This window comes from Elephas maximus, chromosome 1 (assembly GCF_024166365.1).
Source record: "Elephas maximus indicus isolate mEleMax1 chromosome 1, mEleMax1 primary haplotype, whole genome shotgun sequence".
NCBI lineage: Eukaryota > Metazoa > Chordata > Mammalia > Proboscidea > Elephantidae > Elephas > Elephas maximus.
The window spans coordinates 185,780,859-185,808,349 of NC_064819.1; the positions used below are offsets into that span (position 1 = coordinate 185,780,859).

The 27,491-nt window shown below is 39.0% G+C and overlaps 1 protein-coding gene across 1 annotated transcript in view; it reads right to left on the reverse strand.

Annotated features, from left to right (window-relative positions):
* The window catches only part of CEP85L (centrosomal protein 85 like), a 139,006-nt gene extending 112,017 nt beyond the window's left edge, over positions 1-26,989 (reverse strand). The window contains exons 1-2 of the mRNA XM_049899818.1: positions 26,573-26,989; positions 687-848 (exon numbers count right to left, since the gene is read on the reverse strand). Of these exons, the coding sequence (XP_049755775.1) occupies positions 687-848; positions 26,573-26,645 (235 nt within the window). The 5' untranslated portion in view covers positions 26,646-26,989. The remainder of the gene's footprint in view (positions 1-686; positions 849-26,572) is intronic.
* Between the last annotated feature and the right edge of the window lie 502 nt (positions 26,990-27,491).

A 27,491-nucleotide genomic window follows, 5' to 3' on the forward strand; every position in this document is an offset into this window, starting at 1 on the left:
GTGAATGGTTAAACCAATGTTGCTCCAATCATAACATAAAATACTACTCAGCAATAAAAAAGAATGAACTATTGACACACGCAACAGCCTGGATGAATCTCCAGAGAATTATGCTGAGTATAAAAAAAAAAAACTTTCAAAAAGTTACACACTGTATGATTCCATTTATATAATATTCTTAAAATGACAAAATTATAGAAAAGGAGAAGAGGTTAGTGATTGCCAGGGTTTAAGACGGGGTGTGGGAGAGGGGCAAGAGAGAAGTGGTTGTGGCTATAAAAGGGCAGAATGAGGGATCCTCATGGTGATGGAAATGTTCTATATCTCGACTGTATCAATGTCAATATTCTAGTTGTGATAGTGTACTATAGCATCGAAAAACGTTGCCATTGGGAGAAACTTGGTAAATGGTACATGGGATCGCTTTGTATTATTTCTTACAAGTGCATATGAATTTACAATTATCTCAAAATAAGTTTAATTTTAAAAACTGAATGAAGGAAAAACCTATAATTTGACCAGAGGGACAATTTCATTTGATATGTAGCAACACTGAACATTATTAAGTATTCGAACATTACTTTATAATTTCTTAGCTTGGAACAATAGAACAAACCCCTTGACTACTGTCATATCACAACCATTCTCCCAAGATTCACTTACAAAAGCTAAGAATTTCAGCTCACCTTCCACGCTGTCAGAACAAGAAGTTCCAATGCCAGTGTCTCCACTGTCAGAAGCTATACTATGTCTTCTGGTATGATTATTTCGATGGTTAGATGGAACAGTCGTGGCCTGCCACAATGATTCATTACCAGGTAACCATGCTGATGAAGAATAATCTGGGCCTACAGAGGAAAATATGCAACAGTTAACACATACATATAATGTCTGTGAGTCGGTAGGGGGCACTGGTGGTTTAGTGGTAGACCTCCCCCCTTCCAGGTTCAATTCCCAGTCAACACACCTCAGATGCAGCCACCACCCATCTGTCAGTGGAGGCTTGCATGTTCCTGTTGCTACTAGGAATGTAAATTTGTTCATTACCAAAAAACCTTTGGGAATTTATAACATTAGTCTTTAAATGGTTCATACTCATCCCATTAATCTCATTCCTACAGAAACAATCCAACATTTGGGTAAATGGAGTTCTAGACAAAAGACTGATCATTAAGACATTATTTTTAATAAGGAACAATTAAAAACAAGCCCAAAAGAGGGAAGGGAACAGAATTGTGGCCATTTAAATAATGTTAATGAAGAGGGTCTTCATTTAAAATGTTTTACACTGTTTATCTCAATAAGAGGATATAAAATTTGATAAAGAGGAAATTCACAAATAATGTCAGCTTTCATATTGCCTAGGAAGTCTCTGAACTTTTTTTGCCTGTCTCTAGCCCTCTGTCTTCCTTCGAAATTGTAGTAACACTCCATTGTGGGAAGAGACCATGTATCCTGTTTGTTCCTTAGTGCTGCATCTATTGTATAGTAAAGATTCAAACAAACAAACAAATGCACACAATGACCGAAAAGAAATACAATAAAATACTACTAGTAGTTACCTTTAGAATGTAGGATTACTGGAGATTTTTTTTTTTACCTTTACACTTTTATTTTCCTTTTAATTATCGCAGTTTACATTGATAATCAGAAAAAAAAAAACTTTATTTTTAGAAAATGTTTAACCCCAACTATTAATAAACCCAATAATTATACCTATGCTAAATAAATACTAAAGTCCTTGGAGATATTTTTTCCCAGGGTGGGAACACAACCTTATTTGGCCTACTATGGAAAGAGATGGATACATCCTAATATGTAAATCAAAGTACTACCACACTGTAAAAAAAAAAGTTCCAAAATACACAAAATGAATCTGATCTACAAATACTAAAAAAAAAAAATTTTTTTTTTCTTAGAATTTAAAATAAAAACCTTAGAAGTGACTGGTTCTTTGTTTTGGTTGGTATACAGTAATTATTATTACATAGCATATTCACAATAAGGAGCTCTGTTGATGCATGGTTAATCTCTTCGCTGCTAACCAAAAAGTTGGTGCTTCGAATCTACCAGCAGCTTGGCAGAAGAAAGACCTATAATCTGCTCCCATAAAGATTACAGCCTAGAAAACCCTACAGGGCAGTTCTACTCTGTCACATGGGGTTGCTATGAGTTTGAATGACCTCAATGGCACACGACACCAAAAACAACATATTAACAATAATAATACAATAATTTCACAATTAATTCAGTCCAATGGAAGAAAAAAATTATAAAACTTATTAAAGCTGTGGAAGACTAGCAGTGAAGCAGGCTACTCATATGCTTTGACGAAAGAGCAGTGTGATCCTCCTTTTTCTAGGAAGGGATCCTGATCAAAAGAACTCTGAAGGAATAAAGTAGTTATCAAGTCCAATCATATCAAACAAAGCACTGGATCATCAATGGGGAAAAGAGATGTCCCATGCAGAATTTACCTTTTTAAATGAGTAAGATATTTTAATTTGCTTATGAGGCTAACTATGACCCTATTTTTGCTAAACTTTTCCTTTTAAAGAAGGTAAGACAATTTATCCAGGTTTCCCAAATGACAGAAAGATAATAAAATTATAGAACTGTCTGTATAAATTTATATCCTCCAGCCTCAACTCATATTTGTCTTAACCTTTAAATACAACCACTTCTTTTTAAAAAGATCCAATATAAATTATGTGCCTAGAACACTGAAGATGATTACCAAATGTCATGAATAAAATAACATTCTAATATTCAAATTGGATTGAGTGAATTCACAGTCTAAGAAGAACGACATGTTTTGTCTCTAGACAAGTCAATCTAGACTCATAAAGCAGGAAGCAGACATAAAATATATTTACCATGTGAATTAATAACAAAAAAATTTTCACAGAATAATTATAAGACTATGCTACTGAAATGGGAACTACTTGATTTCTAGATATGTACTACGTACTTTAAAAAAAAAAAACACTTAACATAAGGCTCAGTGATCTCTGGCAATAAAGTATTAACCAGGTCTTTTAACATATTAAAACAGATGACTGTGAAAATCAGTTCTCTCTAGAGCAAAGACAGAAGCATTGCTGTAGAACAGCAAAGATCCCCAGACACTGTACATTGGAACTTCTCTTTGGAAGAACTATGTCACATTTTTTAACACCAATTTCGATTCTTTTAACAGAATACTAAACACCAAGGGGATGCTTATAAAAAATTATTTATATTTCTCACACTGGAAATAGAAAAAGATTACCATCGAATGGACAAGCAACCTATCGTATTTTTCTTTCTGAAGCTTTTTTAAATTGGAAGCAAAAATGGATACTGTACTCATGCCATACATAATGTTAATATATCTGTAATTGCACACAGAACAACAACTAATCTCACTGAATTTTTTAATGACAACTTCAATCCAGAAGAAAATAACACCATTGACAAAATATATTTATACTTTTACAAAAAAAGGTACAAATGTAATACAAATCCTAAATACAAATTTTTCAAAATGCAGGTTATAACCCATTAAACTCATTGCCATCAAGTCAATTCCGACTCACAGAGACCCTACAGGACTGAGTAGAACTGCCCCATAGAGTTTCCAAGGAGTTCCCGGTAGATTCAAACTGCTGACCTTTTGGTTAGCAGCTGTAGCTCACTGTAGCTCTAAACCACTGTGACACCTGGACTCCAAGGCTATAACCCATTTCAAAAAAAACCAAACCCAGTGCCGTCGAGTCGCTTCCGACTCATAGCGACCCAACAGGACAGAGTAGAACTGCCCTGCAGAGTTTCCAAGGAGCACCTGGCGGATTTGAACTGCTGACCCTTTGGTTAGCAGCCACAGCACTTAACCACTACTCCACAAGGGTTGTGGGTCTCAAAATCAATTGACCGATTGAGGCCAATTTTTTGAATGAAATAGAACAGAACAAAATAAAAAATGGCAAAGAGCATTTACCCTTCATGGCATCTGATGCACATAATTCACAGTTCACCATCTCTGAAATGTTAAAAAGTACAAAGTGCTTCTGAACAAAGTTTAGTGGCCTTCAACTGCCCCAATTCTACATATCAATAGAAACCAATGTACAACTAAGTTATAAAGGAATACAACAAAAAACATCCTCCTTTCCTTAACCCATACATCTCATCAGTTTCTGAAACTCTTCATTCTATTTCAGGAGTATTAATTTAACTAGGTCTCTCCATTCCATCCCCATTGGCACAGACTGTATCTTTTGGCTAGACTGCTGCAACAATCTCCTGGAGCCTAGTCTGCTGGAACGCCATCCAAACCAGCCTCTACCCTACTATCAGAATTACTGTCCAAAAACCAAATAGGTTTGTCATTCTCCTGCTAACCTAAGTGTGTGAGCTCTGTGAGCTCTTTACTGCATATTAAATAAAAAACACCTCTTTTTTTAAGTTTGGCAGAGTACTTCACCAATTTGCAGCCTCATTTTCCAACACTTTGCAACCCCTACCTCTCCACTCTAGCTTCCCCACATACACTCTGGAGCCACACTTACCTCATCACAGCCTCCAAACAGGCACTTTCATGATTCCAAGCCTTCTCCCTTCACTACCTTCTTTAAGAGTGCCAGTTAAGACTTAACCTGCTCTAGGGGTCTTCCCTCATTCTTCCAGGTGGTACTACATAACTACTACTTTGTGTACTCTCAATATATTATTCAAAATTCCATCACAGCATTCACTGAAGTATATAACCCATACGGATATGACTGTCTTCTCCTTCACCAAACTGGAGACAGCGAAGAAAGGCAACTTTTTTTCTTTAGTCTCCAGCACCTAGCACAGAGCTGCACAGTTAAGTAGGATCTCAATAAACATAGTCATTATTACCATTGGTGACCCAATGGTTCATATAATAAAATTAGAATCTTGAAAGCCTTATAATTAGGACTACAAATTAAAGCTAGGATATTTTTGTTGGTTGTTGTCTGTTTAAAAAAGACTTTAAAGTATCCCTTGAACCACTTTGCATTTAAGTATCTATTTAAAGATGAGTAAATATCAAATTAGCCCCCACCCCCATGAAGCTATTTTAAATATTTGAATAGTTGATGGCTGAAATTCTTTAAAAATATGGAAAAGAGTCTCCAACAGGTCAAAACATACCAAAAAAATTCCCCCCTCAAAATGAAATAAAACATTAAACCACACAGAAAAAACTTCACATTAATGGTAGCCAGAAAATCCACCAACTAAAACAAGTTACCATTCTTCCCCTAGAGAAACATTATGGATATAATTATGTCCCCCCAGAGTCCGTGCTGCAAGCTCTAACCTCTGTATCTGTGGTTAAGGAGCCCTGGTGGCATGGTGGCTAAGCACATGGCTGCTAACCAAAAGGTCAGTGGTTTGGACCCACCAACCACTCCACAGGAGAAAGGTGTGGCAGTCTGCTTCCATAATGACGACAGCCTTGGAAGCCCTACAGGGCAGTTCTACTCTGTCCCACAGGGTCACCATGAGTCGGAGTCAACTTGATGGCAATCAGTTTTATTTGGTTTTTGGTTATGCCTGTGGTTAAAATTCCATTTGCAGAATGGGTTGTTCTTGTTATGTTAATAAGGTAGGGTGTACCTTGAGTCATCTCTTTTGAGATATAAAGGAGATTAAACAAGGATGAAGAGATTGGGAAAGATAGGCACTATGGCACATGAAGACTGCCCAGCAGCAAAGGCTCAAAAGAGACAAGCACCTTCTTCCAGAGCACACACAGAGAGAAAGCCCTTCCCGAGAGTCTGTTGTCTGAATTCAGACTTCCAGCCTCCTAAACTGTGAGAAAATAAATTTGATGGTTAAAGCCATCCACCGTGGTATTTCTGTTAGAGCAGCACTAGATAACTAAGATATTGAGCAATTACAGTTATATCAGAAATTCACACTCTTTTATATTACCTTTCAGAAAACAACTCCTAGACAAAATGTATGGTAAAATTTCAAAATATTCATACTCTTAGCCAACTCTGGGACTCTGGAAGTACTTAAGCAAGTATTCCGAATATGAAAAAAGTACAAAGATGTTCAGAATACTGTTATAATACTAAAAAGATAGAAACCACTATCTCCCTCTCACTAGGCATTAATTATCAATGCAACACATGATTAAAAATCATTTTAAAAATTTTATGAAGACTATGAATAACACACAGGAAAATCCCTTGTATAATGATAAATTCAAATGCAGGATACAAAGTTATATGTGAATGTTATTCAATAAAATATGCGAAGGTAGAAGTTGGCAAAATGGTCATGAAAAGAGAGAGTGGAGGGAGGGAGCGGGCTGTCTCATCAGGGGAGAACAACTGGGAGTATGTAGCAAGGTGTATATAAGTTTTTGTGTGAGAGACTGACTTGATTTGTAAACTTTCACTTAAAGCACAATAAAAATTATTAAAAAAATATGTGAAGGTTAAAAATAGGTCAAAATGCTGTTATAATAAAAATGTTAAATATACTTTAACAAATTAAGACAATAAAATGATAGGATTACAAGTAATTTTTAGAAAATAAATCACCAGATAAATAACAATCTTTAAACACAAAGAGAATTATATTAGGATGATTATTTCTAAAGACCAAATGGACTTAAAATGACCTAGAACAATTCCCTAAAAGTATATTGTCCCCTGGACTTAAAGGTAATCTTTTCCATTTCCCACTTTATATTTTTACATCTATTCCTTAACTGAGCCCTGGTGGCACAATGGCTAAGAGCTTGGCTGCTAACCAAAAGATCAGCAGTTTGAATCCACCAGCCATTCCCTGGAAACCCTATGGGGCAGTTCTACCCTGTCCTAAAGGATCACTGTGAGTTGGAATCCGCTCAACAGCAACAGGTTTGGATTTTTTTTTTTTTTATTCCTTCATGGGTTATTCATAAGTATCAATATAAATAAAAATTTCTCCTAAGGAGTACTCAGGCACACTCAAGCAGCTTGCATAGGTGTTATGTGAAACAAAGAAAAGTACTAATGCCAGGATCCTGATGTGTTTTGAGCTATCACTCAGGTCATGTCTGTGTACAGTGTTGATTATTTCTGCAGATCTATTTTAAGGGTTTTTTAAACGAATTTCTGATTATGTCACCTAATGCTGAAACACTTTTACTAAAATTAAATGAATAGAACAGAAAAAAGCATATTGCCTATAAATAGAAAATGTATGTACTAGAAAATACTTGTGCTAGGTCAAGATGTTTACAGAGGGCTATGGTCAAAATGTTTCAAAAACACTACCTAGAACACATTAAGCCTTGAATAAGGTTTTTGGTGTTTGGTGTGTATGTGTATGAATTAGAATGCCCTCACTCACAAGAACAGACAGAATTATTATAAACAGGATCCTATAAATACATTTGAAACATCATTATACTGAACTTTTTTAGTTACTACTTAACCAAAACTTAAATTCTAGTATACAGCCAACACTACCAGATACAAGTATTAGAAAGAAATGACTTATTTATATTTTTATAATGTAAATTGTGAAGCTGAGCAGTTTAAAACAGACAGAGTGAGGCACGGTGAACACTGAATGTGTCAGGCAGAACTGGGTTCAGATAAAGGCTCAGTATAAGTTGTATAATTTAGGACAACATTATTATCCTCTCAAAACCTCAGTTTATATCTGTAACATGACACTAAATCAGACCTGGGAAGCCATAAAATGGAGATGATTTTAATAATGGCTAAATGGGGTTATTTTAATAATTAAAAGAGATTATGCATGTAGGGCATTTGGCACAATGTCTAGCACTTAATAAATTCTTTATAAATGTAAGTATATTATAATTTGTATAATAAATTGTCACCGGATTTAAAAGAGAAAAAATTTAAATGTAATGTTGAACTATTAAAAAATGACTCAGAGAAAAGCTTTAATCCTTTTCTACCACCAAATTAGAAAAATATCATTAGACAATCTTGTACTACACTGGAGAATTATCTAAGACAGAGTCAGCATAATATGACAATAATTACGTTCTTCATTCCAGCCCTCCACTCCATTTCAGTACTGCTTATATCTAGGGTAAGTAACTCCAATAGCCTTATTTTTTTTTTTTAAAATAGTTATTACAGAATTAGCAGTATAGCTTAGTGGAAAAGAATGTGGACTGTGAAACCAGGATGTCTGGGTTCAAATTCCACCCCACCTCTTATCAGCAGTGAGACCTTGATCAAATCACTTAATGTCCCCTTTTCTCAGTTTCTTCACTTATGAAATAAGGGGGAAAAAGTTGTAGCACCTATCTGAATACTTAAATGAGTTAATATGTAAAGATATTTTTAAAAGTGCCAGGTTTGTGGAGAAATTTGAACCCTCATGCATTGCTGGTGGGAATGAAAAATGGTACAGCTGCTGAGGAAAAGTTTGATAGTTCCTCAAAAAGTTAAACATAGATTTACTATAAAAAAACCCACACCCAGTGCCATCGAGTCGATTCCAACTCATATATGACCCAGCAATTCCACTCCATAGGCATATACCCAAAAAACTGAAAGGAAGGACTTAAAACATATATTTATACACCAATGCTCATTGCTGCATCATACATAATAGTCAAAAGGTAGAAATAACCCAAGTGATCATCAACAGATAAATGGAAAACAAAATGTGGTAGATCCATACAATGTAATACCACTCAGCCATAAGAAAGGATAAAGTCCTGATAAATGCTACAACATAGATGAAGCTTACAAACATTATGCTAAGTAACACAAGCCAGACAAAATATTGTATGATTCCACTTACACGAAATATCTATGATGGGCAAATTCGAAGAGCCAGAAATATATTAGAGGTTACCAGGGGCAAGGAGAAGGTAGAATAGGGAGTTAATGCTTAATAAGTCCAGAGTTCCTGTTTGAGATGATGAAAATGTTTTGAAAATAGATAAGGATGATTGCATTAACACTGTGAATGTAATTAATGCTACTGAATTGCATACTTTAAAATAGTTAAAATGGAGGCAGGGCCAAGACTGTCTAAATTGGCAAATAGATAAGCACCTGTGTTTAACCTACCTTGCAGATCCAAAAATATCCCTTTGGGAGAAACCTCTCTCCCACTTACCTGCTCCCTTGCCGCTCTGCACTGGGTCCCAGCCAGCTGCATCCCCTGGGCCAGAAGAAGGACCTACACTTGCCCTGAGCCATTCTCCCAGCCTGAGAGAGGGAATTAAGAAGCAGGGAAAAAATAATCTGCCGACTCCCCTAGGCTGGCAACTCTGGGCAGAAATAGCCCCTTTATCCAGACACAGGCATAAGGGGTCCACAGACTTTGACTTTCACTGCTGCATAGACCTGTGTGGGCCCATTTTAACAGCATAGGCCCTCCTTAGTACAGTACAACAGGGTATATACCTGAAGTCTAACTTCAACTGTTTCAGCTACATGATGGAGAGGCAGGTTTGTGACATTTGACACTGCTCTGCCTATTAAGCAAGGTCCTCACCTACCCATATCAGGGGCCTGATGACTGGTGGCTCCACCCACAACACCTAACCACCTGCAACAGAGGTCCAAGAATAAGTGGTTTCTCCCAGTCTTTACAGCCAACAGCATTGAGTGCCCCTAGTCCGGCTGCAAAACCCACCCACCTATGTGCTTTAGGGAACAGGGACACACTTTCCTCACAGGCACTCAGGGGCAGCTGTCAGCACCCTGCTTGCTCAGCACGCGACCCCCTACTGCAGCCAGATAACTGTGGCCACGACAATCAGCCCTGCTCATCTAGGATTGTAGGTGAGAGCCTGCTCCACATACTTGGTGACTGACTACCTGGACACCTGAGCTAAATACATACAAGAAAAGTGAATGGACTCCTGGGCTCAAATTCTTAGTAACAGCTCTAACTACCTGGTGACAAGACATTAGAGCTTCAAAGGAGCCAATAATCAAACTAGATCACCTGAGGAGCCTATTTGGGTATATCAAAACAAAAGAAAAAAAGAAGCTAGGACACCGTAGGCCAACATAAAATAAATAAATAAAATCACTTACTGATGGCTCAGAGACAACAGTAAGTATCAAATCACATAAAGAGACAGACCACAATGGCTTCAGCAAGCTCCCTAAAGAAAGAATCAAGAAATCTTCCAAATGAAGAGAACTTCCTGGAATTACCAGAGGTAGAATGCAAAAAAGTAATATACAGAACTTTTCAAGAGATCAGAAAGGAGATCAGGCGAAACACAGAACAAGCCAAGCAGCACACAGACAAAGCATTAGAGGAACTTAAGCAGATTATACAAGAGCATAATGACAAATTTAATAGGATGTAAGAATCCACAGATAGACTAAACAGATAGACAGCAAACAGAAATTCAGATTAATAATAAAATTTCAAAATTAGACAATTTGATAGAAAGTCTTAAGAGCAGAATGGAGGCAATGGAAGTCAGAATTACTGAGACTGAAGATAAAGCATTTGACACCAATGTATTTGTGGAAAAATCTTACAAAAGAATCTAAAAAAAATGAAGAAACCCTAAGAATTATGTGGGACTCTATGAAGAGGAATAATTCATAAGTGATTGGAGTACCAGAATGGGGCAGGGGGTGGGGGATAACAGAAAATACAGAGAGAACTACTGAAGATTTGTTGGCAGAAAACTTCCCTAATATCGTGAAATATCAGAAGATATCTATTCAAGATGTTCATCAAACCCAACACAAGGTAGATTCCAAAAGTCACCAAGACATATTATAACCAAACTTTCCAAACACCAAAGATAAAGAGAGAATTTTAAGAGTGGCTAGGGATAAACAAAAAGTCACCTATAAAAGAGAGTGCATAAGACTAAGCTCGGACTACTCAGCAGAAACCATTCAGGCAAGAAGGCAATGGAATGACATATATAAAGCCTTGAAGGCAGAAAAAAATGCCGGCCAAGAATTACATACCCAGCAAAACTGTCTCTGAAACATGATGGCAAAATCAGGACATTTCCAGACAAACAGAAGTTTAAGGAATTTGCAAAAAATCAAACCAAAATTGTAAGAGATACTAAAAGGAATCCTCCGGTTAGAAAGTCAATTATATCAGATAACAATCCAAAACAAGAACACAAGACAGAGCAACCAGATATCAACCCAGATAGGGATATCACAAAAATAAGTCAAAGCTAAAATGCTCAAAACAGGGGAACAGAAATCATTTACATTATGTAAAAGATGACAACATTAAAACAAAAAAGAGGAAGTAAAAAATGTAGCCATGTATCTTTCATATGGAGAAGAAGTCAAGGTGATAAAAAGATACAAAAGATTGGTTTAAACTTAGAAAAATGGCGTAAATATTAAGGTAATCACAAAGGAAACTAACAATCCTACACATCAAAATAAAAAACAAGCAAAACATAAAGACTCAGCACATACAAAATCAACAACAACGAAAAAGAGGAAAAGAAAATATATAAAGAAGAATGACTCAGTGCAGAAAATTAAATGGAATAAAGAAACTGTCAACAACACAAAAAAGACATCAAACTGACTGCACTAAACTCAAACCTATCAATAATTACACTGAATGTAAATGCACTAAACGTACCAATAAAAAGACAAAGTGGCTGAACGGATAAAAAACACGATCCGTCTATATGCTGCCTAAAGAGACACACCTTAAAGACACAAACAAACTAAAACTCAAAGGATGGAAAAAAAGTATATCAGGCAGACAACAATCAAAAAAAGAGAGGAGTGGCAATATTAATTTCTGACAAAATAGATTTTAAAGTAAAATCCACCACAAAGGATAAGGATGGACACTATATAATGATTAAAGAGTCAATACACCAGGAGGACATAACCATAATAAATATTATACACCCAATGACAGGCCTCCAAAATACATACAACAAACTGTAACAGCACTGAAAAGAGAGACAGACAGCTCCACAATAATAGTAGGAGACTTCAACACACCACTTTCAGTGAAGGACAGAACATCCAGAAAGCAGCTCAGTAAAGACATGGGAGATCTAAATGCCACAATCAACCAACCTGACCTCATGAAAATATACAGAACACTCCACCCAACGGCAGGCAAGTATACTTTCTTTCCAACCCACATGGAACATCCTCCAGAATCGGCCACATATTAGGCCATAAAGCAAGCCTTAACAGAATCCAAAGCATCAAAATACTACAAAGCATCTTTTCTGACCGTAAAGCCATGAAAGTAGAAATCAATAACAAATAAAGCAAGGGGGAAAAAAAATCAAACGCATGGAAACTGAGTAATACTTTGCTAAAAAACTATCGAGTTATAGATTAAGGACAGGTTATAGATTAAGGACAGAATAAAGAAATTCATAGAATCAAATGTGAATGAAAACACATCCTACCAGAACCTTTGGGACACAGCAAAATCAGTGCTCAGAGATCAATATATAGCAATAAATGCACACATCCAAAAAGAAGGGCCAAAATCAAAGAATTAACCCTATAACTCGAACAGAGAAGAGCAAAAGCAGCCTTCAGGCACCAGAAAAAAGCAAATAATAAAAATTAGAGTAGATTTAAATGAAACACAAAACAGAAAAATAAACAAAAGAGTTAACAAACTCAAAAGCTGGTTCTTTGAAAACATCAATAAAATCGATAAACCATTGGTCAAACTGCCAAAAAAAAAAAAAAGAGCAGAGGAAGCAAGTAACTCAAATAAGAAATGAGATGGGCAATATCATGACACACGCAACTGAAATTAAAAGAATCATAACAGAATACTATGAAAAATTTCAAAACCGAGAGGAAATGGACAAATTTCAATTGAAAAGGTAATTTAAAAAACTCTCAACAAAAAAAAGCCCTGGCCCTGACAGCTTCACTGGATAATTCTACCAAACTTTCCAAGAACAGTTAACACCACTACTACTAAAGGTATTTCAAAGCATAGAAAAGGATGGAATACCCCCGAACTCATTCTATGAAGCCAGCATATCCCTGATATCAAAACCAGGTAAAGACACCACACACACACAAAAAATTACAGACCAAAAACCCTCATGAACTTAGATGCAAAAATCCTCAACAAAATTCTAGCCAATAGAATTCAACAACATATCACAAAAATAATTCACCATGACCAAGTGGGGTTCATACCAGGTATACAAGGATGGTTCAACATCAGAAAAACAAGCAATGTAATCCACCACATAAATACAACAAAAGACAAGAACCACATGATCTTATCAATTGATGCAGAAAAGGCATTTGGCAAAGTCCCAACACCCATTCATGATAATAACTGTCAGCAAAATAAAAAAAGAAAGGAAATTCCTCAACATAATAAAGGGCATTTATATAAAGCCAACAGCCAACATCATCCTAAATGGAGACAGTCTGAAAGCATTGAGAATGGGAGCAAGCAAAGGATGCCCTTTATCACCACTCTTATTCAACACTGTGCTGGAGGTCCTAGCCAGAGCAATTAGGCTGGAAAAAGAAATAGAGAGCATCCAAATTGGTAAGGAAGAAGTAAGAGTAATCTCTATTTGCAGATGATATAATCTTATCTATACTCAGCCCTAAAGAATCCACAAGAAAACTACTGGAACTAATAGAAGAGTTCAGCAGAGTATCAGGATACAACATAAACATACAAAAATCAGTTGGATTCCTCCACACCAACAAAGAGAACGTCGAAGAGGAAATCACCAAATCAGTATCATTTACAATAGCCACTAAGAAGATAAAATACTTAGGAATAAATCTAACCAGAGATGTAAAAGACCTATACAAACTACGAGACACTACTACAAGAAATCAAGAGACCTACATAAGCAGCAAAACATACCTCACTCATGGGTAGGAAGACTCAACATTGCAAAAATGTTTATCCGACCAAAAACGATCTATAGATACAATGCAATCCCGATCCAAATTCCAGTGACATTTTTTAATGAGATGGAGAAACAAATCACTAACTTCATACGGAAGGGAAAGAGGCCCCGGATAAGTAAAGCATTACCGAAAAAGAAGAACAAAGTGGGAGGCCACAAACTACCTGATTAGAAGATATTATACTGCCACAGTAGTCAAAACACCCTGGTACTGGTACAACAACAGATACATAGACCAATGGAACAGAATTGAGAATTCAGACAAAAATCCATCTACATATAAGCAGCTGATATTTGACAAAGGCCCAAAGTCTGTTAAATGAGAAAAAGACAGTCTCTTTAACAGACGGTGCTGGCATAACTGGATATCCATCTGCAAAAAAATCGAACAAGACCTGTATCTCACACCATGTACAAAAACTAACTCAAAATGGATCAAAGGCCGAAATATAAATTCTAAAACGATAAAGATAATGGAAGAAAAAATAGGGACAACACTAGGAGCCCTTATACATGACATAAACAGTATACAAAACATTACTAAAAATGCACAAACGCTAGAAGAGAAACTAGATAACTGGGAGCTCCTAAAAATCAAACACTTATGCTCATTCAAAGACTTCACCCAGAAGAGTAAAAAGACAACTTACAGACTGGGAAAAAAAAGTTTTGGCTATAACAAATCCCATCAGCGTCTAATCTCTAAAATGCACAAGATACTGTAAAACCTCAACAACAAAAAGACAAATAATTAAAAAATGGGCAAAGGATATGAACAGTGACTTCACCAAACAAGACATTCAGGTGGCTAACAGATACATGAGGAAATGCTCAAAATCATTAGCCTTTAGAGAAATGCAAATAAAAACTACAATGAGATACCATCTCACTCCAATGAAATACCATCTCACTCCAACAAGGCTCACATTAATCCAAAAACACAAAATAATAAATGTTGGAGAGGTTGTGGACAGACTAGAACACTTATACACTGCTGGTGGGAATGTAAAATGGTACAACCACTTCGGAAATCGATTTGGAGCTTCATTAGAAAGCTAGGAATAGAACTACTATACGATCCAGCAATCCCACTCCTTGGAATATAACCTGGAGAAATAAGAGCCTTCACATGAATAGATATATGCACACCCATGTTCACTGCAGCACTGTTTACAACAGCAAAAAGATGGAAACAACCATGGTGCCAATCAACGGATGAATGGATAAACAAATTATGGTACATTCACACAATGGAATACTACGCAACAGTGAAGAACAATGATGAATCCGTGAAACATCTCATAACATGGAGGAATCTGGAAGGCATTATGCTGAGTGAAATTAGTCACAAAAGGACAAATATTGTATGAGACCACTATTATAAGAACTTAAGAAAACATTTAACACAGGAGAAAGCATTCTTTTATGGTTACGAGAGTGGGAAGAGAGGGAAGGAGAGGGGTATTCACTAAAATTAGATAGTGGACAATTATTTTAGATGAAGGGAAGGACAACACACAATACGGGGGAAACCAGCACAACTGGACTAATTCAAAAGCTAAGAAGTTTCCTGAATACAACCAAACACTTCGAGGCACAGAGTTGCCAAGGTGGGGGTCTGGAGACCATGATTTCAGGGGATATCTAGATCAACTGGCATACCAAAGTGTATTAAGAAAATGCTCTGCATCCCACTTTGGGGAGTGGCATCTGGGGTCTTAAAAGCTAGCAAGCAGCCATCTAAGATGCATCCATTGGTCTCAACCCACCTGGAGCAAAGGAGAATGAAGACCACCAAAGACACAAGCAAAATATGAGCCGAAGCCAAAGAAAGGGCCACATAAACCAGAGACTCCATGAGCCTGAGACCTGAAGAACTAGATGGTGCCCAGCTATCACCGATGACTGCCCTGAGGGGGAACACAACAGACAGTCCCTGATGGAGCGGGAGAAAAGTGGGACACAGACCTCAGATTCCAGTAAAAAGGCCAGGCTTAATGGTCTGACTGAGACTGGAGGGACCCCAGAGGTCACAGCCCCTGCACTGTGTCCAAAACTAAAACCATTCCAAAGCCAACTCTTCAGACAGGGATTGGACTGGACTATGAGGCAGAAAATGATACTGATGAGGAGTGAGTTTCTTGGATCAAGTAGACACACGAGACAATGTCAGCAGCTCCTGTCTAGAGGTGAGATGAGAAGGCAGAGGGGGACAGAAGCTGGCTGAATGGATATTAAGAAATACAGAGTGGAGAGATGGAGTGTGCCGTCACATTGTAAGGAGAGCAACTAGGGTCATATAACAAGGTGTGTATAAGTTTTTTTATGAGAAACTGACATAAAGTGAAAATTTTCACTTAAAAGCATACACAAAAAAATTTTTTTAAGTTAAAATGGCAAATTTTATGTTATATATCATTTTACCACAATAATTTTTTTAAGTGTCAGGCATATACTTAAGCTCTCAATAAATACTGCAATTACTATTTTTATTATTTTACATGCATAGAAAATTTCAAGATAACTCAAAACTATAAAAAATGGAGTGGAGCACTGGTGTAAAGGGAAGATGGAAAGGCTTAACTTCACTTTAAATCTTTCTGCACTAAGTTAGTATTTTACTGAGCATATGTATAAATTAATAATTAGAAAAGAAAAAAATGATTTGCCTACCACATAACTTAATATTCTTTTCTTCCTCATAAGGCACTCTACCCTACTCTTCTAAAGTTTTTAGTCTTTCTCTTTTCCCTTCCCTTTTAGCCAGTACATCTACGATATCACCAACTTCTCTACCTAATATTTATTTCTCATTGAATGTTTACCACTACAAAAAAAAAAAAAACCCATTGCCCTCAAGTGGATTCTGGCTCACAGTGACCCTAAAGGACAGAGTAGAACTGCTCCACAGGGTTTCCAAGGATCAGCTGGTGGATTCACACTGCCCACCTTTTGGTTAGCCACCAAACACTTAAGCAGTGCACCATCAGGGCTCCGGTTAGCCATCAGGGAGACACAGATCAAAATTATACTGTGATATTACCTCACCCCTATTAGTACGGCAGTGGGTTTTTAGTAGTATGGCAATGATCAAAATAAACAGGGAAAGAATAGGTGCTGGCAACACTGTGGAGAAACTAGGACTCTCATCCATTGCTGTTAGGGAAACAGTTTGTCGGTTGAACAAAAGTTAAACACAGCCACCAAACACACGAAAAGATGTTTAGCATCATTAGCCACCCTATACCAAACCAAGCCTGTCGCCGTTGAATCTATTCCAACTCATAGGGACCCTATGCAAACCAAAACCACTAGGATGCTAAAATAAAAGAAAAACAAAAAATAACAAATGTTGGCGAGGATGTAGGGAAACTGGAACTTTTATCCATTGCTGGTGGGAATGTAAAATGGTACCACTGTTGTAGAAAACAGTGTGGTGGTTCTGCAAAAAACTAAAAATAGAGCTACCGTACAACCCAGCAATTCTGCTCCTAGGTATATTCCTAAAAGACAGGGAAACAGAAACTCAAAAAGAGACTTGTATACCAATGTTCATTGCAGCAGTATTCACAATAGCCAAAAGGTGAAAATAAGCTAAATACCCATCAACAGATGAATGGATAAACAAAATGTGGTACATGTATACAATGGAATACTACTCAGCCTGTCAGAGAAATGAAATCTTAATATATGCTGCAGTGTGGATGGAGCTTGAAGACATTATGCTGAACAAAATAAGCCAATCACAAAAGGATAAATACTGTAAAACCTCAAAAAAAAGAAAAGGCAAATATACAGAGAACCAAGTTTATTAGTGGTCACCAGGGACAAGGAAAGGTGGTTAGCGGTGATAGAAAAATCACATTGACTAAAGCTATTAACAAGCCCAAAACCCGTTGCCGTCGAGTCGATTCCGACTCATTGCGACCCTATAGGACAGAGTAGAACTGCCCCATAGAGTTTCCAAGGAGTGCCTGGCGGATTTGAACTGCCGACCCTTAGGTTAGCAGCCATAGCACTTAACCACTATGCCACCAAGGTTTCCAAAGGTATTACACAGCTGATTATTGTAATTGCTGTCAATAAGCTGAACTGGCAAAGGTTGTATGATGAACTCACAATGACAAAAAAAAAAAAAAATTAGCTGCTGAGGTGCTTATGTACTACCATACAACTCATGGGATTTGTTTCCTTGGTTTGGAGGCTTGGGGTTATAATTTCATGACACATTCCAGTTAATTGAACTAATAATGTGTTTAGTGCTTCTGTTCTACCTCCTAGTTCATTGCGTAGTGTCTGGGGTCTTAAAAGCTTGCAAGTGGCCAACCAAGGCACAGCAATTGGTCTCTATTCACCTGGAGCAACAGAGGAAGAAGGAGAGTCAGGAATAGGAGGAGGATATAGAATGTTTGACTAATTGCCTCCATGAACAACTGCCTCCTTTGCCATGAAACTGGCAGAACACACAAAATATAAGAAGAGAATCTTCAGATGTGACTCTGAATTTTCTTATTTTTAATTCTACCATAAAAGGGCTTTAAACAAGGTGGACTCAGTTGGCGGTTAAAATTACCTCAACTTAAAACAATGACCAGATGGGTAAATAAAATGGTTTGTCTTTCACAGCGAAGTATGAATTCAATCCAATAAATATTCGCCAGGTACACATTATGTAAAACAAAAAATTCACGAACGATAGGGTAAGACACAACCTAGATGACACGCCCATTGGTTTCAGTGTGATAATAGGTCAAAGAGTCCTATCTTCTGGTTCCATGACATGCTGTATTCAAAAAAGTATTTTGGTAGCTATTTAGAATGATGTCTACATATCTAATTTAGTCTTTCATGAGCTTTTCGTGCTGTTCACAAACTGGAAAAATGAAGTAAAGTCAAAATTAATATGAGGTTGTTAATGAGCCACTACAAACATAAGGGACTACACCAATTGGTATTCCAGAGGGGTTACCCTTGTCTTGGAATACAATTATCTCATAAAATCACCTAACAGACAAAATATTCTGCATGGTAGCAAATTATGTCAAAACTAATTTTTTCACCCAGGAGAAAATGAATACCTCAATCAAAATAAACCTTTCTAAATTAAAGATGGTGTTAGAGCTAATAAATATTTTTATTTATGTAGCCATTAACTTCTAAGGGATGCAGAGTATGCTAATTTCTCAATCAGCCCTTAATTTTCTGATACTGAAGTGCCATATGCAATATATTAAAATGCCAAAGCTAAAACAAAATTCTAGTTTTTAAGTAGTTCAAAATTAAGCTTTGAGAAAATTTATATCCGGAGAGTTTTTGTGTGTGTGTGTGTGTGTGTGTGCTTTAAGTGAAAGTCTACAGATCAAGTCACTCTCTCATATGAAAACATATATACCTTGCTATGTACTCCTAGTTGCTCTCCACCTAATAAGACAGCACATGCCTGCTCTCCACCCTGTATTCCCAATGTCCATTCAGCCAGCTCTTGTTCCCTCTGCCTTCTCACCTCACCTCCAGACAGGAGCTGCCCTCACAGTCTCATGTGTCTACTTGAGCCAGGAAGCTCACTCCTCACTAGTATCATTTTCTGTCTTACAGTCAAGTCCAATCCCTGTCTGAAGAGTTGGCTTTGGGAATGGTTCCAGTCTTGAGCTAATAGAAGGTCTGGGGACCATGACCTCCGGGGTCCTTCTAGTCTCAGCCAGACCATTAAGTCTGGCCTTTTTACAAGAATTTGAGGTCTGCATCCCACTGTTCTTCTGCTCCATCAGGGATTATCTGTTGTGTTCCCTATCCCTATCAGTGGTAGCCAGGTACTACCTAGTTCTTCTGGTCTCAAGTTGATGTAGTCTCTGATTTATGTGGCCCTTTCTGTCTCATGGGTGCATAATTACCTTGTATCTTTGGTATTCTTCATTATCCTTTGCTCCAGGTGGGTTGAGACCAATTGATGCATCTTAGATGGCCACTTTTTAGCGTTTAAGACCCCAGATGCCACTGGCCAAAGTGGGATGCAGAATGTTTTAATATATTTTGTTATGCCAATTGATCTAGATGTCCCCTGAAACCATGGTCGCCAGACCCCTACCCCTGCCACTCTGGCCTTCGAAGCATTCGGCTGTATTCAGGAAACTTCTTTGCTTTTGGTTTAGTCCAGTTGTGCTGACCTCTCCTGTACTGTGTACTGCCTTTCTCTTCACCTAAAATAGTTCCTGTCTTCTATCTAATTAGTGAATACCCCTCTCCCTCCCTCCCTCCCCACCCTCATAACCATCAAAGAATTTTTTTTTCTGTGTTTAAACTATTTCTTGAGTTCTTATAATAGTGGTCTCATGCAATATTTGTTCTTTTGCAACTGACTAATTTCACTCAGCATAATGCAATATCTGGAGTTTTTATGTCCCCAAATTAAATCACTTAACTTCTATTCAAACTTTCCAGTAATTAAAATGAGATGGAAAGCTCAGTATTAATGAGGAAGCTTCGAAAAAGCTTTAGAAATGGGAATTGCAAAGCACCTACTATTGAAGACTTAACAGCTAGGCAATGCATATAATTTCCTATGGTCATAGACATGCAATCTCTACCGCTACAAAAGCAATATAGCTACCTGGTAGAGAACTTTAAGCTTTACATGACATGTAGTCTGAATCATTCATCTCATCTTCTTCTGGAAGAATAACTAAAAACTATAGTTCATTTCAGAATTCTGAACTTTAGTACTGAAAAGTACCACCAATAAATCAAGTTTTATTTACAAGACATCCACTGTGTAAAAGAAGGGCACAAAACAAACTTCCTGATTTCAAGCTCACTCTCTAAAGTAACTTAAAATCCATTTTGTTAACCACTTGAATTAATTTAGTACTACCTAATGACACTTTGGAGCCCTGGTGGCATAGTGGTTAAGGGCTTGGCTGCTAACCAAAAGCTCGACACTTTAGAACAATTCATCATAAGAGAGAAGAAGAAAACAGAGGTAAAGTTACTGTTCTAGGGTAGATTTTAAGGTCAGAGGGAGGCTAATAAGAGCATGAAATAACCCTAGATGTTAAAATCTGGCCCCTGATTAAGAACATCTGCTACTCTGAAGGGAAGGAACACAGTTTCACTAGTCCAGATGCACTGGGCAGAGTCCAATAACCTCTGGTCAAGGCTCGGTCACTGTTCAATGTAAGGCATCCTGGGAAACTCCTCAGTTCTTAGTGAACCAGGACTGTTTGCCCAGGACTTTCCCTGGTTTTAAAACTGAAAGTTCCGGGCAAACTAAGACAGTTAGTCACCTTGGCTTGACAAAATGTAACAGGAAAGCAATTCCCCATTTAATGAGCACCTATGGATCAATCCTTATGCAATACAGTGAGCTGACAGATTAGAGAATCTCTAATAAAAAGTGTCTCTCACTGAAATTGGCCAGTGCCATTGCTCCATTTTCTTCTGATTGATTTTCATGGCCTCTTGGAAGCATGAGATTTTGGTGGTCACTCCTTCCTTCAGTGTCCTCTCTCCTGGTTTTACTCGGACCTCACTGGCTGCTCCTTCTCAGTCTCCTTATGTGACTCCTCTTCCTCCACCTGATCGGGAAACAATGAAGTGTTCCAGGGCTTGGTCCTCCACTGTGTTTTCTATCTATACTCTCTCCACGTGATCTCATCCAGGCACATGATCTTTAAACACCATTTATAAACAGGTAACTCTCAAATTCCTATATCCACCTCGGTTCTCCCCACTGGGTTCTAGGACTGTATACCCAACTTCCTACTCAGTATCTCACCTAACCTCTAAAAAGCAACTCAAACTTCACATGGCCAAAACAGAACTCTTGTTTCTTATCTTCCTCACGTTCTTTCTCTAACCTTTCATTATAACTTTCCACAATCATTCACTATGATTACTGAAGCCAAAACCAAGATGCCATCTTTGACTCCTCATTCCCTCAATTGCCACCTCCAAATAATTGGTAAATCCTTTACTTCTCAAGTATATCCCAAATCCATGCTCTTCTCTTCTACTCCAACTACTCTAATCCAGGCCATCACCTCTCAAGCTATTTATAGCAATGGCCTATTAACTGGCTTCCCTACTGCTATTCCTGCCCCATTCCCCAATTTCTTCCCTCACAAAATAGCCAGGAGTAATCTGTAAACACCAAAAAGAGGGAATGTCGTTTTGTGTTTCCAGTACATGGAACAATTTCTGTCTCATAGTAGGCACTCAGTGTGTTGAGGGAAAGAATGAATGGTCACCTCCTATGCCCTACCTCTCACTCACAGAACAGAATCCAAACTCCTACAATGCCTTATACTGTCAGGCCTTCCTCACCTCATAACTCTCCCTGCTTTGCTCGACATGGTCCAGACTCACTGGTTTCTGAAGTTTCTCAAACTCCCTAAATTTATTTCCACCTTGGAGACTTTGCTATTTCTGTTCACTCCACCTGAACACTCTTTCCCTCACATTTGGTTCCTTCTCATCATTCACATCTCGGCTCGATGTCACCACCTCAGAAAGGCCTTCCATGATCAGCCTACCCAAAGTAGCTCTGCCATCCTCCACCACTTCACCTAATTTCTTTTTCTTCACAGTCCTTAACACTAGTGGGATTATCTTTTTATTACTTTACTTATTAACTGTCTCCTCCCCACTAGAATGTAAACTTCCTTAGAGTAGGGACCTTCTCTTTGTTGTTCAATGATGTATCCCCAGAGTCTAATACAATGCCTGGCATGCAATGTTTACTGAAAACATGAACAGAAAGAAAAATACAGAATGGGAGTAAAATACTTGTACGAAGAGAAACTTGAGACTCTTTTTATATTGACAATTCCCATTCTTAAAATATAAGTAGGGTTGTTGTTGTTAGTTGCCATCAAGTTGATTCCTACTCATGGCGACCCCAGGTGTGCAGAGTATAACTGCTCCATAGAGTTCTCAAGGCTGTGATCTTTTGGAAGCAGATCACCTGGCCTGTCTTCTGAGACACCTCTTTAGGCTAGTAGTCAAGTATATAATCATTTGTGCCACCCAGGGCCCTTCAAAATATGTGACCCTATACATTTGAATTCTACTTTTTAGAATATTACCTTGCCAATGCAAAATAGCTTTAAGGTCGTAATAATAACTAGTATCATGGTGTGGCTTTATAAGCTATCTGGATAATAACATTCTTCGCTTTTTAATGCAGATTTTGGGAAAACTAATTAAGCTACATTCAGGAAAATATACCTAGGAACCTTGAAGTCTTCCTCTTCTCTGAACACACATACACACATTTTATCCATGCAGAAAAATCATGGCTCTGTAAAACTTTTCCCAACATACATAAATATTCACAACATGACAACAGAGGTTATCAGCGCACCATTTATTGTCTGGCCTCAGATTAATTTACCAGCTTCATTCACGCAAGAAGCTACCGAATTCCAACTATTAATCAAGTTCCTTTCACAACAGTCATCACTAAATTTGAGATTCATCCCCACCCCTACTGTATCCCATACCTATTACTGCCTTTTATGTAAAAACATCTCTAACTGAGTTAGGGCTGAAGAATTTTGTTTTATTGTTACCAAAGTACTTTTAGGTCCATCTAATTCAGAATCACAGCAAAAAACATTATTATTTGATGTAACCATACCAGTTATTACCACTATAATTATGACATCACCAAACACCTTATGACAACGGTAGATTTAAGGCTGGAGGCAATGAACAAATTACATTTCTTACAGTTCAAGTAAGTGTTTTCTACAAGATTTTATTTTTAGCATGCTATCATGTCCTATCTCAAAATGTTTTAAAAGCTAAATATATCAATATTTTTAAAAGGCTAATCAAGTATGATTTCTATAAAGAAACAAACTCAGTATAACTAGGTATTAAGAAGTAGTCAAAATATCACATCATACTAGGTTTCAAATGCGTGAAATACATCCATCCTTCGTGCAATTTTGAAACTAGTATACTTTTTAAACAACAGGATAATCTCAAATGCACTCAATCAAATGTGTAAAAGGCATATTACTTGTTCTACATAAAATTAGCTTTCCAATCACAATGGTCATTTTATTCTGGTTTATAACACAGTTACTTGGCAAAGATGGAAAACTGCTGGTAAACCGAAAACAAAATTAAATCCTAAAGTAAAGGCCAAAAGTTCAGAATTTTGCAAGCCATACTTGCTATTATTCCCATTTGTTTTTTTCTGCCATTTCCTTAAAAACAAAGTTTCCCCTGATTTATTAGAGAGCTGATCCTAAATTACCTTTGGCTTTCCCTTTAGTCTAGTTACATATCTGTATAAACAAACCAACCAGGCTTAAGACACTGAGCATTAACTCATATATTGAGATGAATTCACTGTAACACCAGAACTGATGTACTTATCCTTGTCTTCACACTGGCTCTCAGGAAGGACCAAAAAGATTGCTGACATGAATTTATCAGAAGACTGATTCTCTTTATTTTCAGACAAGTCCTAAAATCACTCAAATTAAGTCAAAAGCTATATGGATAATATTTCAAAGATAAATATTTTCTCCAAATTCCCATAAAGGAAAAAAAAAAAAACCCACAAGAATCAACTCAGAAGTCATTATCCTGGCCTTCACCATCTGCTCACTGGCCAAAGAAACCACACTTTGAGTTTAAAAAACTAATTTAAAATAATTTTAAATACTTATCTTTGCTCAAGAATACAAAAACAATGAATAATTAGATCTGTTACTGTAAAAATAAGTCATTCTCAGTATACAGCTCAAAAAATTTTACTGTAAAGACATATTCTGATATACCAATAATTTATCACTATCAAAGTTGAAATATATGCTTTTGTAAAGATATACTGTCCAAATTCCTTAAACTTGGATAATATTTATAAAGTCTCTTGCCACTATATTCTAAGTCATAACAAAGGTCTAAAGGCTGCAACATAACATTAATGCCTTTTAGTTACTTAACTCTTTGAAACTCCAAGATGTTTTCTTCTTTATAAAAACAATAGAAAAATGGATACAATACTTCAGCGACATTATATATCCAAACAAGCTATTATCACAAATAAATTTTAAGAGCTCAGATTACACTGACATTACAGATGTCTTTTGACATGTATGGAGAAACTGCAACTACTGTCTCCAGCCCCTAGGGATAATGAAGTATCATACTTAAATTACTTAGATTGCAGGATTTGTGAATATTCAATGAGGATCAGAAACCTCTAAAGTGTTGTCTCCTCTTACACATTTTAGAAAAAATAATTCCCTACTTAATTTTTTTTTCTTTTTGCTAAAACTCAAGCCTACATTAAATTCTATCATTTCTAAAAGTGGTGCAGGACTAAATTTAAGAGAATAATTTCAAATCTAACTCTGGAAATTTTAAATTTACATATGCCTAAAAACATCAAAATTTTCCAAGCTATCATATGTAATTGAATTATTTGGAATTTTAATAGCAAACTGGGTTTGTGCCTGATATTTTTTAGTTAGCAGAGAGCATTACCAGCAAAGACCCCTTCTCCAAACGCTGCTTCTGCTTTTTTGTTTTGTAAATAATAGCTCTGAAAATTAATACAAAAAATGTCTCTTAAATTACACAAGTCGAGCTCATACACTTGGTGAAGTAAGATTACTTAACAGGAGTCCCAGGGCCACCCAAAATTGTAGGAAAAAATTTGTGTGTGTACATATGGGCATTTTTTTAAAAAAAGGGCCATATAACTTTCAGCTTCTCAAAGGGGCCCAAAACGCAAGTAAGATTTAAATACCTAGAACGACCGTCATTGTTAGATAAGCTGTCACAGGCAATCCAAGCCTTATTTTTATCCCAAATTGGTGGCTTCTACACAACTTTTGAGAGATACAAGCATGAAATGGCTGTCCGATACAAACAGCTCCCCTCACACACGGAACGCTGCAAACCCCCAATTTTCCTGGAGGGGGCCAGAGTGGGAAACGGATTAACACCCCCATTGCTCAAAGGTCAACAGGCCCTTGCAGGGCAGTGTCCTCCGCTACACCAGGGGCTGCGGGGCGGAGACCCGGTTTCTGTGAGAGGCTGAGGTCCCCCGGGGGTCACTTACAGCGAGGGCACCACCATCTGCCTCTTCCCACCCCAAAACGCGCCGGAAAGTAGCGGCTGCGGGCCTCCCCAGCTCCAGCGGTACCCAGGCCGTGGCGCTCGCGGACTCACCAGACCCCCGGCCGGCCTCGGGCGCCTCTGAGGCGCGCCCGCCACCGCAGCACCGTCGCAGCGACCTTCCCGCCCGGGTCCCCGCAGCCCCAGGAAAGCCCCGTTATCCACGCGGTCACAAACCCCAAAAAGGGAGGAGGACCGACAACAAAGCCTAACCAGGGGACACCCACGCGAACATGAAGTTGGGGGCGCCCGGGCTGGGGCCGGAGGGGAGGCCGGGACGCGGCGCCGCGCCGGGTCGGTGCGCCAGGATGCGGGACGGGCGGGGCGGGCAGGCCGGAGACCGGCCCGCCAGATGTCAGCCCGCGGGGCCGCAGTGTGGCAGCGGGAGAAAAGCCGTAAGGAGACGCAGCGGGCCGGCGGGGTCTGGGAGGCGGCAGGGTGGACGCCAGGCCTGAGGAAGGAGGGCAGCGACGGCGGGGTCCGAGGTGCCACGGTCTGAGCCGACCGACCCCAGCCCCGCTGGGGGAATGCCCAGTTCCTTACCCTCCGGGAAGCTGCGGGCTGCACCAGGGCTGTCCCGGCAGCCGGCCTCCGGGGCCAGGAAGCGCCCCCACATCGCGGGCGAGAGGGCCGGCTGGGCCGGGGGTGCTGGACTCCCCACGTCCGTCCTCCCCCGCCTTCTCCTAGGCTTCTTCGGCGGCGGAAACTTGTGCAGAGCCTGGGCCGCGGCGGCGCCGGCGGGCAGGCGGGCTGGTTAACGGCTGTTCAGCGGCGGGCGGGTAGCGCAGGGGCCAGATTCGCCGCTGCGGCGGCGGCTGCCATAGCTTGGTCGGCTGGCTGAGGCCCGCGCCGGGGAAACAGCGGCTCCGCGCTGACGGCGGCTGGCTTCCCGGCTGAGCCCAGGCTCAAAGGCTCTAAGCGAAGTTGCAGCTGCGGCTTCTCTCCGCCCCCTCCGCCCGCGGAGCCCGAGCCGGGGTCTAGGCGGGGACGGGGCCTGGAGGGGGCGGGGGCCTGGCCGGGGCGGGGCCTGGAGGGGGCGGGGCCTGGCCGGGGCGGGGCCTGGCGGGGCGGGGCCTCGGCGCTTACATAAGGCGTGCGCGGCACCCTGCAGGGACCGCGGGACAGTCGTTGTGGACAAGCTGTCGCTGCTGTGCTCTGGCCAAAGACTCATGGGCAGGCGAGGCTCACCAGCAACATCCGTCTTTCCTAATCGCGAGGCCAACGAGATGGGGAGAGGGCGTTAACTTGGCCCTGAGCCCTCCCCGCCTCCCGTGTATAATCCCTCATGCCCTCTAGGGCATCTTTCTGAAAAAGACGAGGAGGACTTGTCCTGGCCGCGCATCGGTTGATATAAAGAGGTTAACCTGCGAGGGACCAAGGGGTTCCCAACCCCATTTGAAATTGGATTGGGATTAAAGCAGTCATCATCCACCACAAATATCGTTTAAAGCACTGTGCGAAT